Below are 19,868 nucleotides of genomic sequence, written 5' to 3' on the forward strand. Positions count from 1 at the left end.
CACGCGCTGCGGCTACAGTTACTTCGGTTGAATAAGCCACTAAATCTCACTGTTAAAAGAGAGAACTTCTAGATCAGAATATTGGAAATAAACATTTACTGACACGGCCTCTTAAGGCGTATAATCAAGGAAAGGGACAAATCCCTAATTAAATTCACTGTCAGCTAGTAAAAATATTCATTGCTATTCCATTCTTGAAATTATTGATAGTTAAATAAGCTTTTCATAGTTCCCACAAATAGTATAAGCTGCATCCTAATACGAAGTCTAACATCTTAGCCAAGAAATCCACTGAAAGTGCATCGTAGTGGATGTGGCTCTCTCCAAGTTTCATCCGAATTTTCGCAAAGGATGCCGATGCATCCCTACATGGTCACGTTTACTAGGGGGTAACTCCTCCACTGATGCATCCCTACATCCATTAGCTTCAGTATCATGTTTTATTTTGTTTGTACATGGTATTATTTTAGATTTTTGGTAAAAGATTTGTTTAAAATGTTGCAAGCTTCAAATAGAGGCAAATGAACGTTAATAAAAGGTTAACCTAAACTTAGAGGGGTATTTAATATTTTGAAATAAAATTTTTTACTTTGATAGCTAACATTTATATTTATCCAAACTTAATAATTTTTTTAATTGGTAGTTATTTAGGTTTTGCTGAATATTTGTAGATATTGACACAAAATGGCTATGGTGGACATTAGTATGACCAATAATTGTCAACAGGTGGTTCTAGCAGTACGAGTATTCAGATATTATCCATCTCAGAAATTTATCCATTACTTTGAGGCTCAATTTGCTAATGGCTGTCTTGTGCTATGGACACATCCAGGGGGCAAGGGTATTTTGCCCCCCCTCTGAAACCTTGAAGTGGGGGCAAACGGGGGCAAATAAAGTGCTGTATAATCAATTTTTAGATAATAAAACTGCTTAAATAGCACCATTTTCCACCTTGAAATACAAATTTTCCCGGGGAGGACCCCCGGACCCCCGCCTCAATAGGGGGATCGATTATTCTATATAAGAAGGTATATTGGCCCCCCCCCCCCCCCCTTTGGAAATTTAGTTGTTGTGCCCCTGGACACATCCCTATATATTTGTGTTCAGGCGTTATAGCCATAGTATTAAATTTTAAGTTTAAGAATTTAGTTTTAACTGTACATTTTAAATAAATGTATGACTATTTACATTTTTTTTTAAAAGCAGGGTAAAATTTTTCTTCTCAGATGTCTACACTTTTGAATAAACCAAAAAACTGCAATTTTTTATTAGTTAAAATAAGAGAAAAACTTTGTGTGTTGTTACTGTAACATTAAGTATCATACCTGCCAACTTGGAAAGAAAACTAAATGTTTTCATAAATCATATGCAATGATTTAATGTTAGTGAAACAGACCATAAGTAAAGCACCATCCTTAACACACAATAATTTAAAGGATGTATACCTTTAAAATATCTACTTAATACCTTAAGAACTAATTAAAATTAATATTAAAATAACAAAATCAAAGAAAACCAGAGTAATTAATTTAATATTGGTGAACTTACCAAGAGATGATCCATTGATTTAGATTACAATTAATATTTTATTTTAAAAACATCACATGACTATACACTGGTTCTAAAAAAAAACACTGCATCTATTGTTCAAATTTAATAAAATAACATTTCAAATATACTTATTTCGAACAGTTCCTCTATTTACTCTGCAAATTGACTTTCTAAAATTCCTACTGGTTTCTGATAATTTGCGTTCATAGGTTACCAATGCAATTTCTTTAAATATAGCAGTAGTTTTTGTGCGACCGCAACTATACTTTTTTGCTCTGTCTAAAGTCTGGAATATTTTCGAGAAAAAATTTTCAGCATGATCTGTCATCAAACTGTTATGTTCTATTAAAAAAACTGGTGAAATAGTATTTTGCTAGAATCACAACCATGGTACTGTACTGGTATGGCTCATCGAAAAGTAACTGTCTTTTTTCTTTAGCCGATTTCACATTACTAACTTGTTTCGAATACTTAATGTTATTAGAAAAATTGTTCTTTCTGTCATGAGAAACATTTAAATCATAACGGCACAAGCTGCAAAGCGCCTAGTTCGGGTCTTTTTCAGTCTAATACACGGAAACAGTTCCGAATATGCCAACCTAAACACATGTCCATACTGTTTTTTTTAGAGTTTGTTTAACGTTATGACAGCACATGTAACCTTGCTTAATAATAAATATCTTCTTACACAAGCATTAAACTTCCGAGACGTACAGAAAAATACAACCAAACACATGCTGCCATTTCCGTCTAAGAGCTATACGTCATATGGATAAGTTTCCCTTTGGGTTATTTAACAAAGTGAAAAAAAATGGGGTGGTGGGGGGGAATTCTATAGTTGGTTAGCTCAATTTAGTTCCGGTCAATATTTTTCACCTTTTCTTGTTTATGTGACGAATACGTCAGAATACGTTAAGATGAGCTGCAATGTTGTAAAAAAAGAAATGCAAACCTTAAAAAAATTTCCACTTCCAGAAAAAAAAAGGCATAAATTAAAATATTTTAAGCTCGAAAAGAGCAAGATATTAAGAATTTCTGTACAACCGTAATATGGATTATTTTCCATACAAATTATGAGAAAAACGTAAAAATTGGCAGATATGCAGTATGTTTACAAGATTCGGTGTGTAAAGATTTAAGAAAAAAGTCCTGTCACTGCTTTTGAATGTACTATTTACATTACTGTTTGCTATTTTGGAAAATAAGTTGATTCCAGTTAGCGCCTATATAGTAACGACTGTCACCCAATTTGTTAGTTTAGTTACAACATTTTACCAGTATCTCTAAAATCAGGATGTGTCTGAATGTTACCTACATAATTGAAGGAATCTCTACATTAACAATTACTGTAATCAAAACAGTTTAGACAAAGCTTTTTACCCAAATATTTATTGAGGATAAAAAATTAAATTACAACTTAAAAAAATTACAGCTGCGTAACATCAAAAGTATGCCAATAGTTTTAAAAAAATTGCTATTAAAATGTACATAAAAGGCATTCACATATTATTTCTTACAAAATTATACCATAAAATCTTTAGCATAACAAAATCAACCTTTTTAAAAAAATAGATATTGTATTACAGAACTTCAAAAACTTACGTAAATAAACTTTCATTTAAACTAAACAATAGGAAAATCAGCAGCTTACATTTTTGTCTAATTTTTGGAATGCATTACATTGTCTAAAATCTTTAGACATGTAGGCCCTAATGCATACAACCCCATCTTAAATAAAATAAGCATTTGGCACTTTTAAGCTTTACACTATGTTTTGCAAATATCACTAACAGTAATAACATACATATTTTGAATGTGGAAAAATGAACTAATAAATCAAAATTATTAACAATGACATGCTCTACCATTTCTAACAATGTTCAATTTTCCTCAACAAATATTGAAATATCACTAGCTTACACTGCTTCCATATGTGAAGTGAATAAGTAAAAATAAAATTTTTAAAGTAAAACAAATAAATTTATTATATTTCAGGAAGTACCATACAATGGTAGTGTTTCATTTAATGTATTGGTTTTTTTATACCTACCTACAAATTTGCTTTATTGGAATGTTTCATAGTTGGTAATTTAAAAATTGGAATGCCTTAACACAATTATTATCAAAATATATACCAACCGGTATTTAACTTTTTTAAAAATAATGAATATGTAAATTTGTTGCAATATCCTAACACACTATGGAATGTTCCAAGTAATATATGCATCCAAGAACTCTTCAAAAAAATTTAAATACAAAACCCTGAAACCAAATTGTTTAGTTAAATAAGTTGAGTGCATGTACAATGTCTACAATGGTGTTAAGCTATCGACAAAACTTAAGATTTATGTATATAATTAGAAGTCATTTTACAATTACAATATCCAATCAGCATTGACCAGTGCTACCATGCACTTAAAAACACTGAATTAGGTTTTTCTAAAAAATAATTTAACAACATAGTGGTAAACAAAATTTTATCATTGTGAAAATATATACTTGAGCACAGCTTAGAATTTTATAAGATTTATGCAGGACATTGATATTCTATTCACAGTTTTTTTATTGGAGTCCCTAGGTGCTTACAATACCAAATTAAAATAGACAATATTTTGGAATGTTATGATCTAATCTGCCCTAATTTCAGATTCACAAGTATGTACTACTGTACAAATTTAAAACCTATGTACATCAAATGAGAAAAATTTCATCATATTGGAATTATGTATTTTAGCTTTATGCATAACTAGGTATATCAAAATTAACTATATAACAAAAATAATTTTAATCAAAATTTTGCTAAGTAAACATTTTTTTGATAGTCTTAACAATTTTGTAGAATTGTTTGCATAAAAAATTTATCTCAGACCTTTCATTTTCATCATGAAGTTGGCAAGCAAGACATGGACATTTTACATACCATTACAGCATGAAGCAAACGGCTAAACACGACTTGACATATACCTATACAATGGACAGAACAGGGGGCGTAGGAGTAAAACCCTGCACAATATTCAATAAACACAATGCATTGCATCCAAAAGCAGCATTCTAGTTCCATCACAGTTTATCCATTTAGAAGAGAAAAAAAAATCAGATCTGTTGTGTAGTAGGAACTGTTAACACAGTTGTGAGCAGTCTTTTCAAGCTTCATTGTAGAAATCCCTAAAACTACGAAACTTACCTTAGCTTACTTGAAACCTACAAAAAAAAAACAACTCTGGAATGAGTGATCAATTAAATGTTAAACAAAACATCAACCATTAAAAATAACGTAGAGAAACACTCGATACTACCACAAACTCGTTGCACAACAATCCGTTTTTATCACAAAAACGCCCCAACGTGCCGGTTGCGGACCGGGCCCCGCTAGGCCTCCGTCTCCTTGGGGAACTTGTCCTTGGACGGGTAGATGGGCGACATCTCCATGGTGGAGGGGGCGGTGGGCATGTTGTTGTGCATGTACTCGTTGAGCTTGCAGCTCAGCTCGTCCAGGATCTCCCCGAACACCATCATGTTCATGTTCTGGCCGAGCAGGTGCAGCAGCAGGAAGTCCCCCACCTGCGGGGGGCAAACACCGCGGTGTTTAACTGTGGCAAGTCCCGCCCCGTAGATCGATTTCCGCCATTAGCATCGCGCTTTTGTCAAGAGACACTGCCATTAGCTCTGTCCCCGTTTCAGCGTGCTTTTGTCAAGAGAGACTGCCATTAGCTCTGTTCCCGTTTCAGCGTGCTTTTGTCAAGAAACACTGCCATTAGCTCTGTTCCTGTTTCAGCGTGCTTTTGTCAAGAGACACGCCATAAGTGCAACAGTTTAGAGACAACTACATTAGTAAAGAAATATTTTTTTAAAAATTTTTATGACACCTTGTACTTTGTAAACTAAAATTAGGAATGAGAGTTTTGGAAATAAATTTTCTTCTTGTATTTTATTAATATCATTGATAATATTCCATTTTTACATCTAAGGAGACTTAACGTAAAAAGACACCACCTATGTTGGGACTTTTCATCAACAATTGTTTTATCTGTCAATATTAAAAATTTTGGCTCGGTTTCAGCGTAACACATAATTAAACAGAATCCTTGTTGTTAATATTGACAGACTACTACAAATAGTTTTTGTGAAATAAGAATGTGTTCCGCACCAATTTATTTATTTTTTTCTTTAAGACTGCCCAGAACTGTAAAAATACTTATTAAATAAATACTGTTTTATGGTGTTGGAAAAATCAACACCTAATAATATTTAATAAAAAAAACTTATAATTAATGATATACAAAGGGTTTTTAATGTTAAAAAGCTGGTAGTATTAATCTGGCAACCTTTACACTGAAAAGCATGCAATGACTTTCAATTATTTAGCAAAGTTTGAACTAAAATTAAAAGACCAAATGGCTAAAAAAAAAAAAAGTTAATTCTCGCTTCTTCTATTACCTCATTTTTACAATACTGGTTTTGGTAGATTTTTCAAACACACATTAACATGCCAATTAATTTGTATTATTCTTAGTAATTATGTATTAGATATGCCAATGACAATTTCACAAACAAGCATACTTTCCTCAACCAACGTACAGCGCAACTCTTTAAGCAAGTTAAAATGGAAGTTTTTAAAACTTTAGTCTTAATATCCATGTATATTACTCAAAATATTTTTGCTCTTGTGCTGTAGGCATGTGCAATAAGCATTAAAGAATTCAAACATCGTGAAATGGTTTCATTGCTTCTCAAAGACCCATTATTATTCCCATTATACATCAAGACTGCAAAACAATATCGAGACCACTGGGGTGTCCTGATCTGTTCTGAATTCATAATTTTTGTCTATAATATACAAAAGAAGTAAAGCTTTAGGTATTTTTTCTATGGATTATAAATTTAACTTTGTAGAACCAAACAAACTTGTTAATGAGTTCAGCCAGAGTTTTTTTGGTAAAAATTTATCCTCAGCATGTACACGAGTGTTACCAGCAACTCTACAATGTAATCTTTTAACATTATGATACTTAGATAGTTATAATTATAACTAGTAACAAAACTATGCAAAAAAAGCAAAGCTAAACCTACTAATCCCATCAACAGAAATAACCATAAAGCACCTACAGCAAGAAGAAAAGCGAATGAAAAAAGCACCAACTACTGAAGTCAATTTACAAAATGGCAAGCCAGGGTAGAAAAAAGACCAAGATTTTTTTATTGATCAAAATATACATTTTTGGACGATGTGTTCAATATTGCCAGCAGAAGATTTTCTCAAGAGTTTTTTGGTTACCCCTTTCCTCATAATAATTTGGATTCTCCGTCCAGTGTCACTTCAAAAAAATAACAGGCACAATCATCCGTTGCATTTTGGAAGATTGACGCATGCTGAAGATATCATCCCAACTCCAATGTAAATCTCCTGTACGTTATTCATCAGCTACCTTGGATGTTCACAAGGCTGAATATGTGACTAGATTATTTACGGACATTTGTTTGAGAAATAAATGTAAAAAGGGAAGACAAGAAACCAAATGGTTTATACTGTTTTACCCTCAAAAAATTTACAATATATTTCCTGACTCATTTAAATTTCATAAGGAGCATTGAAAAGTGTCTGAAAATACTCACCAAGCATGCACACACAGTAAGTGTTCTGACTTAGGGAGCGTTCAAGTATTACGTAACGCAATTTTTTGATATTTTTGACCCCCCCTCCCCCCCCATGTAACGCACCGTAACGTTTTTCTGTACCCCCCCCCCCCTCCCCCCTAGTAAAAGTTACGTAACCCCAAGTGACCATTTTTACCTGAAAGTCACAATTATGTGGCGTAACGTACCGGAATAAGTCACTAAAATACCTTTGTTATTGTTTTATTCGCGTTGTTATTTATTAACATTTGAAATGTCTTGTTTTTAAAAGCAAGAGCTTTCTAATGTTTTTTTTGTCCTAATAAATGTTTACTACTCAATCATACATTTAGCAATCATACATTTAATTAAGTCGTTTTCCTGACTTGGCTCTGTCCTTACTCACTTTTTGCTTTATCCGCCATTGTTCTTCTCATGCATTCTCCTATTTTAGCGTTTCACTAATAAAGCTATTAAAATTAAATAACAAATTTTATTTCTAATAATTATTTTTACCTTTGGCAATGCAATTACAAACATAAAACTAACTGAAATAAAAATATATTTGTCAAAATATAATACTATTTCAGAATACGATCGAACGAAAACGAAAAACATTTAATATAAAATTAGCCATAATTAAAATAAGTAGATTGTAAAAAAAAAAACAATTAAATTGGAGTTTTACTGCTCCTCTGTCCATGGGTTTGCCAGCCACTCAGATTCTTTCATTACTGGCATCCGGAGAGCAGACGAAGAGGGTTCCGGAATTGTTAACCCGCTTGCATCAACTTCGTCTTCGTCGAGCCAATCGGCATCCTCAGATGATGTTTCAGAGCGACGCACAATGCAGAGAAGCTCATTTGCCCTTCTTGCAGCAAGTCGCTGTGGCCGTACTCGACTTTCACGAAGGTATTGGGCAGTCTTGCCATGCATGTAACGATTGTGCATTTTCACACTCTTGTGGGATGTAAAATAAATCCTACAGGTTGAACATACTCGGTTCTTTAGGTCAGATTGTACTGATGGGCAAAATAAATCGTAAGGCATCTGCTTAAACCTTTCTAGAGGAGGCGACAGATCAACAGACAACCTCACAAGAAGTGGCGAAAACTTGCATGATCCTTTGTCTATCTGACTAGGTACCACGAGCTTGTTTGCGGTTTGAAGGATTGGGCAGGGTGGTGGCAGGAAAGTTTCTGGAAAAACAGATTTTAATGCACTCCTCAAGCGGGAACAGCAGGATTCATCCGCACATTTAATAACTTGCAAGAAATATTGCGATTCACGGACGTGAGCGCTATACCACACCATATTAGGTTCTGCTGGATCCTGCAAGCTATCTTCAGGGTTTTTATATTCCCCCGAAACATCGTCGTTGTCAATTTTCATACAGTCGGTCGAGTGCTTGGAGCACATAAACTAAAAGGGTTGCCATCTTGGGAGAACAAAATACGAACAATTCAATCGGGAATCCCCCGTAAAAAATAAACGAAAAGGGTTGCCAATTTGGGAGATTTTAATTCACTAGTTTTTTTATTAACCTTTCAGACCAATCGTCTTTCGTACCACAACATTACTGTTGTGATGAGAGAAAATGTCACACATAGAAAACAGTGCAATTTGAATATCAATACCTATATAATTTCTAATATGGCGATTGGAGTCTACGTTGACAACCGAAGTATAACGAAGCCATCCGAATAGCGGTATTTTTTGTTTTAACTACTTTACTGGAGTGACGAGAAAAACTATCACAGCTGTTGATATATATGTATATATGCTTTACGTTTGGAGTTAAAAAAACATTATTCACTAATCCTGTAAAGCAAGCAGAAGCAATTTTGTGAAGGTAAAAAAAAATTAAGTTATCATTACATTTGAAATTTTGAGAAAAAAAGTTTTAAAAAATGTGTGAAAGAATCTGTCTACGCGACCGTTCTGAAGGGGGTTAAAAAAAAAAAGTGACGTAACGCGTAGGTCAAACCCCCCTCCCTCCCCTGTAACGCATCGTAACGTTTTACAAGGACCCCCCCCCCCCCCCCAAATTTGTTACGTAATACTTGAACGCTCCCTTAAGTCAAATGACAATATTTTAAATTACTTCACCAAACAGCTGTGCAGAATACATGTACCCAAGGTTACAACACACTAAACTTTGCACTGTTCAAAGATCTGGGAAGATTTTAAATTTTCCAAAAATTAATGTATCTGAAAATATTCAATCCAAAATTATTCAAATTAGATGAATAATTTAGTTTTAGTAGCACGGTAAACTACGACAGCCAGTGGCACTTGCCTGGGTTTTCTCGACGAGGCCAGAGACCCCGGATGGCGGGCCGAAGCGGAAGCGTCTCTTGAGTATGGTCTCCCTGATGGACGGCAGCACCACAATGATTATGCTGTAGAGCAGTGCGACGCCAGTGATCACGGCCAGGAAGATCAGCCAGAACCACAGGAAGATGTAGATCTTCTCGTTCAGGATGTTGAGGGCCAGCACGCACAGAGAGTCATGCTTCTGGATAGTTCCTGTCGAGAAACATTCAGTCATCACCCGGTATCCATTCGCTGTCGGACAAGTTTAACTGCAGGTGTTCAGTATCTAGTGTGGAAAGGTAGAAATAAAATTTTCTGAGAAAAAAAAAAGCAAAAGCCCATCCACTTGCAAACTTTAAGCCTAGCCATTGTGTTCAGCTGCATCTCTCAGCGACTACCATGAACAGTCATTCGAAAGGTTATACAGCTAGGGCATGCCAATAAAATGACAAAATGACAATTCAATAATAATTTTTTTCCATCCGTCAAAGATATTGGAATACTGAAGTTTTTTTTTTTTAATTAAAAACATTGAACTCTTAAATAATCTTGCTTCGAAATGTTGGGTGTCAATTCTTTTTTATATAAAAAATAAACACTAATATAATATTTGTATTAAAAAAAATTATTTATGCAAAAACGTTTTCATACATAACAAAAGGATTCAAGTAATTGTATAAAGATGACCATTGTGTGTCAATATGGGATTATAGAGCACACTTAAGGGCCAATATCATGAATATCCATCTACATTCAAACAAAGAGATCATTAAAAAAATTATAAGTTTTTGAAGAAAACTAGCTAAAAACAAAATTGTACTTTAAACTTTAATTCACAATATATGAGCACAAATCTCTATGCAGCATGAACAGCTAGTCAAAATCTTTGCTAGTGTGTATACTTCAAATGAGAGTATTTGACAATAATTAACTAAACTAAATTGTGTTATTACCAACACAAGCCAAGCATTGGTATACTCAATCTAAAGTTTTCCTAATTTGTGCCTAAGAAGAATAAGTTATTGTTTCACTAAGCAATTGCCAAATTTTACAACCTGCAAACAGAATTATGATGTGCTGACAGAACTTTCAAGTTTTTCAATTACTGTGCAAGACCCCATTTTCTGAAGGTGTCCACACAATGAACACTAAATTACACTGTATTTTGAGCTGAGGTTGCCTGGCACAGTAAAATTCAATAACAATTGTGAACATATTCTGAACAGAGGCAAATATTCCATGGAACTAACGGAACCGTCGGTTCCCTGCTTCCAAGATGGATAAAATGCATTTTTAGTAAGATTCTTAATCTGTTATTGAATATTTTCAATCAAACTACTAATTTTCAAACACACATACACTAAATTATTGAGACAACATTTATTCTTTTGATCTGCTCTTAAATACCGCAATCAATCATCTTGTGGATTCAAATACAATAAGAACACACGAAGGTAGCCGAAGTCTCGAGTTTCAATGAAAGAAGCAAACTATGAGGCTGGACTGGGGAACCAGGCCAGCACTCTGCTTTAAACGAATTAATCTGTAGTAAAAGAATGTAGGGCTGTAAAAATGACTTAACAACTTACTGTTATTACAGCAAATGTCTTATGATCCACAATATGCAAACTGGATCGTTGCAAAGTAGTAAAAATGTTAACTCATCCCTCTGCAGGTCTAGGCCACACGGGTTATACACCGCAAGGGAACTAAGTGCTGACTTTGATTTTTCCATTCATCCAAGCAGTGGAGGGGGAATTCGGGGAGGAAACATGCAGAAGGGGAAGGAGTAGACGTCTGTAGACATAGGAAGATTTTCAGCCAGTGTAGCTGTGACTGTGTTTGAAAAGATAATCTCTAAATCTTATGGTAGCAAGACACTTAAAATTCTTCAGTTTTAAATGTAAGTCAATCTCCATACATGACTTATGTTTACTGCTTTCATGAATGCCTTGCACGTTGGGAATAATAATTTTTTTGTATGCCATGTTTAATATGCACTAAATGAGGATACTTACATTTATAATGAGATTAGTTGGTTTTTACAATATGTATTTCCTATTGTATTGTGTAATTTTAACATTATTTGTGTGTATGCAGTATGTGATTGTACACACACATACACACATGTATTCATTAAATATACTTCTACTTTATTGTAAAATTTACACTTTCATATATTCACATTTATTTTCATTTGGCATAAGAATAAAAACTGATAATGGTTCAAAAAGACTATAAAATTATGGTCTTTAACCTTGCAGAGCCATTTACCAATTTTGAAAAAACTTGATACTTAATATGTTGGTTCCCTTACTTCGAACACCACCCTTTGCCACAGATTCTGAATTACATATGCAGAGGTTGATAACATTGAAAACCTCAACCCAGAATATTCTTAGTTTTGTTATAGGTTGCAAATTTTTTTTTAAAATATTTAATTTTATAGGCCAATCTATTTGCGCTTTGAAGATACAGTTAATCATAAATATTTCACAATTTGTGAAGATTTATCAGGTACATGAGTGTCCACATTTTCCTTCCGCCACATGAATGTGTTTCTACGTACCCTGTACTTACATTTCCCCCACTTTGAAATTCGTGAACCTGCATAAATACCTTGGCAAATTTACATGTAAACCGAGTTATATGCAACAGATAAAACCTTCTGAGTGACACTTGTCTTGTAAACCTGCACAAACACACACACAACTGCGAATAAACATTTCCCATCAGTTCACTAGGCCATGCTCGAAAGCTACCAAATCCTTTTTCGAATGGTGGGAGGATACGCTGAAAACCCTGCAGCCAAGCAAGGAGTAGGCGAACATCCTTACCTGAGGCTCCGAACTTGTGAAAGGTGCACTTTGTGAGGCGCGGGAAGATGGCGACCATGGGGTCCGTCCGATTCTCCTGGTTCATGTTGGAGAACTGCACCACCTCAACCCCGTACCTCAAGAACGCTCCGCCCAGGAACAGGTCAATGAAGTATATGTTGCCGATCTGCAAGAGCAGAAGTTATGCATTAACATATGCGACAAATGTCCTTTTTTTTAATAGTCAATCAATTCCTAATTAGTTTGAATAAATTAAGTAATTACAGAATCTGGAAACTAGTGAATAATTCAGCACACACTCCAATGATGATGCTCTTTACATTATAATAATCAACTATCAAAACAATTAAAAATAAAAATCATTTTGCATTAGAACTCAAGTTTAGAAAATTTACTACACCAAAACCATACAATATATGATTTTTATTTAAAGTGTTCCCACTTTTAAAATTTAAACAACATTCAAATTACTTTGAATCTTTCCAATCCATACTAAGAAGTGTGTCAAGATAATTCAAATTTTCACTGACCAACTCGAATATTTGTAGGTCTGGAAAAGGCTTGAACTAAGTAATATTAAAACTGCATGACAGGCGGTAAATGGTATCCCCTAGTTATTAATTCTGGATATTAAAAATAGTGTTAAAATGCTTATACAGTATCATTAAGACAAAAGAATGTATTCACAGGCAAGTTTGAAGTTAAAAAAATTATAACGATGTATGAATGACCAAATTTTGCTGCGGTGTGTAATAATTAATAAACCTAGGTCAGCAAAATGGTCAGATAGATGAATATAAGAATTTATTTATTATTGCAAGCACAGTAACTTACATTTCTTTGACTGAAAGATTGTTATTCTAAAACTTGAAAGAATGGAATCAGCATCAAAAATTTGAGATTACAAAATAACCTCAGCCAAAATCACAGTGGCTGTTTGCAATACAGGCGAGCGAGGACGTTGTGATCACTTTTTTGTAACAAGCCATCAGCAGACTCGTGAACACACCACGTTGACGAAGTTGAGCGCCTCGCAGAAGAAGTAGCCCGCCGCGTACATGTTGTGGAGATGCATGGTGTCGAAGATGTACTGCACCAGGCGCTTCTGCTTCTCTTTGCGGTCTTCCTTGGGGCCGATCATGGCCCCGCGGATCCCGTCACTGATCATCCGGATCTTGCCTTCCTCCCAGTTCTTCCAGATCCAGTGCGGCACGTAGAACAGCACTCCCTGCCAACATCAGCACGCACATTACTGGCAGCCATCTTTGCACCTACTACCACGTCATTTAATACTGTGAGGTTAGTAGATCTTTTGGTAAAAAAAGGAAAAATGAAAAGGCTGTAATAATCAACTACTGGACAGTAAAAAGAAATAATAATCGCAAGACTTAAAACAAATGGTTCAGAAGGTACACATACTAGAGCGAGACTGTTTAGCATACATAAACGTTGTTCAAGAAAAACTACAATAAAACATTTAAGAATATTAAACTGTGTCCAGCTGCAAAGAAACCTATGAGAAATCTCAAAAGTCTCGTTTTACTACAGTTAAAACTTACCACAAGGTTTCCTGGTAGAAAAATCCTGCGAGACATGTGGGGAGAAAATATGCAATGTTATCATACTGTTTGAATATAATGATGACTAGCATATAATTATGACTACAGAATTTGATATGAGAAACATCTGTGATTATGGTGTGCCCTAAAATAGTAAAAAAATTCTTTCAACAAGCCAAATCAAGATGAAATTTTCCATGGAAAATATTACAGCCCTTGCACTGCAGGCAAGAGAAACAAAAATTTGAAAATGTGTTGTGACCACGTGGTTGGACAGAGTGCCTACTGAGTTGCAGAGATGAAAATAAGTGATTTTTTTATACCTTTTATGTTATTTTTAGTAGTGCATAAAATTATGCAAAATGTAGCAAATGTCCAACATTGATTTTATTCTATTATACCCCCACCCCCACAGCAAAATTAATAGTTCGTAACCCCCCAACATATATATTAATAGTTCAATGCTGAACAAATTGCACACTTATTACATTTAAATTTAACCCATTTGGAAATTTAACTGTGTCTCACACCCATTGTTTGTTAATTTTTTTTTTTCATTTTACGTTAGTTTAAGGGCTTTTTCTGTATTATATTTTAACACTTTTGTATTTGCTGTATCGTTACGAAAATTTAATCAAAGTTATTATTTTACTGTAAGTAAAATGTCACACAAAATCATGATGATTTTACCACTATTACACTTGGCAAATATCTGGTGACATTTGTTATTAACGCACACAATGCGAGATAGTTATAGATTTACAGGAATTTCACTTAAATAGTAGTAATAAGTAACCAACATTGAAAAGAAAAATTTCAGCCCGAAGGAAATTTCGACCAAGAACAGCAAATCTTAGTGACTTGGCCAAAAAGCAATAGATTAAAAAAAAAAGTCTTGATTTAAGGAATATAAGGTCTCGACATCTTGCAATTTCGAGTATTTTGATTCAGCTTGCAATAAAGCTTTAGTATTTTATTTATTTATTTTTTTTGCCTTGACATGCATAGACTTAGGTTTGGCTGAAATGGGTGTGGTTATCACGACAGTAGTTATCGCCCACGTAAATAATCGGTTATTTCCTTGCGGAGCTGCAAATGTGTGTTGGCAAAAAAGATGCAGAAGGTCTGGGAAATATTGATTTACGCTCTTGACATGCCAAGAACTGGTGTAAGATGTAGGAAATTGCCAGGGCCGGCACATCCATATAGGCAAACTAGGCAGCCGCCTAGGGCGCCAAGTAGCTGGGGGGGCGGCGCAGCACGACACATAACAGCTCATACAATATGTTTGACGATCATTGAAACTAGATGAAAATAGATTTTTGTAACAGTATTGGAATGTTTATATTGATATAAGTAATTATTTTAAGTCCACGGTGACCTGTTTATGATTTGTAATAGTAATAAGTAAAAAATGATTTTTGATTGTTGACAAAATCTTACGCTTACGTGATGTATTTTGAGGCAAGGGGAATTCTTTTTTGGGGTGACCGGCAGGGGAGGGGTGGGGGGGGGGGGGCATTAAGGTTTTTCGCCTAGGGCGCTAATTTACCTTGCACCGGCCCTGGAAATTGCAATGATAGCAGGACGGCGGTAAGCCAGCCAGGACGCCACACACCTGGAAGAACAGCATGAAGGGCACCCACTGGTAGTAGGCGTGGTAGCGCGTCTCGTGCTCGTGCTCGACGTAGGCGCCCACGCCCGGGTGCACCACGTGCGTGCCCACCGGCTTGCCCTGCTGGTGCGGCAGCGTGAACGTAGACGTGATCCAGCAGAACGTGTTGATCACGTGCGCGGGGATGGCGCCGTCGTTTATGCAGTTTATGGGGTCGCCTGCGACAGTACAACAGTCATCAGGAGACGCTCTCTCGCACAGAGAGGACGGCGGTGGCCTTGGAATATACACACAAATATATGGTCTCAAATACTGAAGCTGATTGTTTTAAGACAATTTTTTGACGTGACAACGTCTAATAAATCGATGAACGCCGGCTGCACGCACGAAAAAGGACGACTCATTGTCCCGTTACGCTTTGTCCCGTTACGCTTGCGCCGCATCTATCTCTCTTCCACTCGATTGGAACAACCATCGATTTGACTTTTTCGAGGCACATTAAACTTGATTCGTTTCCTACTTTTCCTATCGTCGTCCTATCCTTAACAGAATAACACAGATTGGAAGAAGTTAAATAGCAAACATGTATAAAAGTTATATAGTTAAAATAATAGCTTCGTTAAAATAATAAACATATTTGAATTAATGAGTGCAAATAAAAGTAAATTTATCAATTAAATTGTAGATTTCATTTCACTCCTCCTTTGTATCCATACAAAATAGTGATAATTCAATAAAAATGATTCAATTTTATTCATAAAAGTATGCAATCATTTCATCAATGTTTTGTTATGACGTTGTCGCGTTAAACTATCGTCCGTAAACCGACTTTACAGACAACGAATTTTTTATGAAATTAATGTTTTAAACACATTATAATAAAAATTCCTAAAAATATATAACACATTCGGAAATAAAATTATTCAAACACTTAAATGAAAACAGCACTTACATAATACATTTCGGAATCATCGGTTCGATTACAGGGCAACGTACTTGTAAAAAATTTAACATAGTAGCTTTAACACCAAGGCATACCTATATTACTCTCAACCAATGAAACTCACGGCAGCCACCTTGGATTCCACCATATTGTTTTACATCTGCTTGTGTGTGCAATCGCCATCTTGGTTTATTGACCAACGTCAATCACCAGACATAAACCTACATATAAAGATACCCTCGCACAATTTCGTGCTTGGTAGGAGTAAGCTCGAATCAAACTTCATGGACATCAAACCATGGCTTTTTGCATTGTCCTTTTGTCTAAAAGTCCCCAGCGAATCCTTCGTGTAAACCAATTTTCCAAGAATACATCAAAATTTAAGCTTTTTTTCGGAAATCAACATACAATAAATAATTCATAGCAATTTCATATCTTACTAACCACAATATATTTATTGCCTTTGAAGATGAAACCAAGCTGATGCGGTACGAATTCTCAAAATCCTAGAAAATGTGATAATTGGTTGAACCTTTAACAGTTGCTACTCCATTTTTATAACAATGGGATTTAAATTTTATAACAGTATTGTGCACTGTTGGCAATGTGGTTGGTTTCTACTTGGATGATCATTTGAGCCCTGCTTGCAATCAACTTACCCAATATTGTTTATCTTTCCGCCATATAAAATTAATTTAGTGTATTCGTAAGAGGAAAATGACAGTAGCACATTTATTAGATTTGGATTGGATTTAATAACACATTGATTTGCGCCTTAAGTTTTATCACTTCGTTAATCACGTAAAAACTAACAATCTTACAAAATAAATGTTACCATATATTATCCTACTGAAAATCTCGGAAAACATGTGTTAAGTCATCAGTATGAATTTTACACCTATTGCACGTTCAGACATGGAAATTCTAGCTGACTATTGATAAAGTGGCTACTTTTACAATAACAGTGTACATTAACTTACATTCAAATACAAGAATAGATACTTATGAAATCGTACCTGGGAAGTTTATGACTAGGACGAACAAGAGCGTACGCAGAATACTATAGGGTGAGGGGAGAGAGGGGGGAGAGAGAGCTAGAGCAAGAGAGCGAGAGAACCGTTACTAGCTATTCTTTTTCAAATTATTTCTATTTGTAGGTGTGGATTATTTATTATTTGTTTTGGGAAGGGGAAGATATAAATTTTCCAGGTTTTTTTAAAAATGATTTATGCAATCGGGAGTTCAGTCTTGTTTTGTGTGAATTTTTTATCTTCATATTTCTATTTTTGTTTTTCGAAATTTTTCTATGACAAACAGTGCAAAACTGCAATTGTGTATGTCCAAAAAAACTGCATTAAATCAAATCTTTTCCGTGTTTAAAACGTTTGAAACCAATTAATATTTTCTTAACATCCCATTTCACAACATGTCGAGAAATTAACACTGATATTACCTAACGCATTTTATAAAATTGCTTCACTCGTCTGTTAATCCAGTTTTAACTGTGCTTTCTGCAGTCGATGCGAGCAGTTAAGTTTCGTTGCTGAACTCACCTATCAAGCTGTTGGCGGTGCAAAGAATGCAGCACAGGAAGAATATGGCCGACGTGACTCTGTAGTGGAACCTGAAGGCCATGTTGTCGATCACCGCCTTGTCGACCAGGAAGCGCACCTTCACGAAGCCAGCAACCGCCGACACCAGCCCGAACACAGCCATGCTTGGATGAGGCTATGTCTCCTGGAACCAACAGTCCTCGCTCCATCAACTTTCGCCCGAAAAATTACTTCACAAAACCCTCTTATTCAAGAACCATTGAATAATGAAAACACGTGTAATTTTAAGCTGCAATTATATGCCGTAACTATACATCTATCATGCGTTAATACAATCTTACATGCATACGACGTAACCTTGCAATGCAATCTTCTCGCTACATCATTCAATGTTCGCACCTGCGTTGACAACTATAAGGGACATGCCATAAAGTTAGTTGAGTTGTCTGAGTGCCAACTGTCTACATACTCTAGTTCCAATTTTTTTCCGGTCTACAGTGTTTGATGAACACCACCATGTGATGCTTCGCAAGTTACAGTTGCGAGAGACCAATCAAAATCCGCGACAAGTTGCTTCACGCAGGCCGTGTTCCGAGGAAGTGCGACGACAGCTGACGAGGACTGCCCGCAGAGTCGCGGTGAGTCGGAAGACCTGGGTCTGTGGGCGGACTGTAGCTTCACCACGGGGTACACAGCCCAGTACACACCACGAGCTCAAAAAGAAAACAACAGAGCAACGCCCATGCCGTTCCCGCATTTCCTGCGTGCACGCGAGGCTAGTAGAACACATCAACAAAAACTAGATTAAACAGCACACTGCTGTGTCCTTTTTAGGCTTGAAGGTCATCACAGACGGTAACAACAAACAACTGTCCAGGGATATTGACGAAAGAATCGGCCCTGGTCAGTGACGTAAACCACCAAGTGGAAAGAATATGAAAGCAAAACAGCGGGCAAAGTACTTCCTCTCACCTCAACAATGAGATTTCCAACACTAGCTATGAAGTAATATCGGGAGGCTCAGATCAATCCTCTAGTTTAAACATAAGTTAGCGAAATAATCCTTCAATGTTGCCAATGATTCTAAAACAGGAATTTTCGTAAATATATATATTTTTCAAGTTATGTTTAAATGCTTTCCTCATATTGAAAACTAATTTTTTGAAGTTGGCATTCGTGAAGCGCGCAGTTGACATCCCGGCGCGGCGCGGATAGGCGTAACGGCGATGACTGGCCCGGCAGGAATGCGGCTAGGGCGGCGGGAAGACGCAGGCAGGCGGGCAGGCCAGGCACGCAAGCGGCCTCAGGTAGCCCGACGCGGCGGGAGGCAGGGCAGACCACCGCCAGGTCCAGCCGCGGGCGCTGTTGCCACGTCTACCCCGCGGACCCGGCCGCCGCGCGCGGTCCACACTCGTCCGGCAACAGCGCGGCGGCGACCACGAGAACATTTATACAGCCATTCACGTTCGGAACATCCGTGACATCTGCAGGACAAAAACTACGGGCGCGGCGTTACTGAAACACGTCACAATTTTTGTTTTCGCAAGATGGTTAACTGTTGCGTTGCTAATTCCATAATATATATATATATATATATATATATATATATTACTTTTGAGGTTTTGTTTACTAAATTTATCTGTGAAATCTCAGAAATTTTTACAATTGAATATTGAATTTGAATCAAACAAATACTAAAAAAATGTATAAACATTGATGGCTGGCGTATATTTGGTGCGTATATAACAGCAACAAACATATTTGTAATGACGCGATATTTTTTCTGTCGCATCGCAATTTTCGCATCGCGCCGTCGCGCTATTGCGATTCTGGCAAAATAATGGGGGCGAAACTGCGAATTGCAAATTTTCATGGCCACCG

The 19,868-nt window shown here is 36.0% G+C and overlaps 2 protein-coding genes across 2 annotated transcripts in view; one reads left to right on the forward strand and one right to left on the reverse strand.

Moving 5' to 3' along the window:
• The window catches only part of LOC134533853 (dedicator of cytokinesis protein 3), a 286,469-nt gene that overhangs the window by 106,893 nt on the left and 159,708 nt on the right, over positions 1-19,868 (forward strand). The gene's annotated exons all lie outside the window — the stretch shown is intronic.
• LOC134533852 (innexin inx3-like) overlaps positions 444-19,868 on the reverse strand; it is a 55,454-nt gene continuing 36,029 nt past the window's right edge. Inside the window, exons 2-7 of the mRNA XM_063371548.1 lie at positions 17,988-18,171; positions 15,495-15,709; positions 13,327-13,545; positions 12,318-12,483; positions 9,464-9,693; positions 444-5,112 (exon numbers count right to left, since the gene is read on the reverse strand). Coding sequence (XP_063227618.1) covers positions 4,921-5,112; positions 9,464-9,693; positions 12,318-12,483; positions 13,327-13,545; positions 15,495-15,709; positions 17,988-18,150 — 1,185 coding nt within the window. The 5' untranslated portion in view covers positions 18,151-18,171 and the 3' untranslated portion in view covers positions 444-4,920. The remainder of the gene's footprint in view (positions 5,113-9,463; positions 9,694-12,317; positions 12,484-13,326; positions 13,546-15,494; positions 15,710-17,987; positions 18,172-19,868) is intronic.

This window comes from Bacillus rossius, chromosome 7, assembly GCF_032445375.1.
Source record: "Bacillus rossius redtenbacheri isolate Brsri chromosome 7, Brsri_v3, whole genome shotgun sequence".
Taxonomy (NCBI): Eukaryota; Metazoa; Arthropoda; class Insecta; order Phasmatodea; family Bacillidae; genus Bacillus; species Bacillus rossius.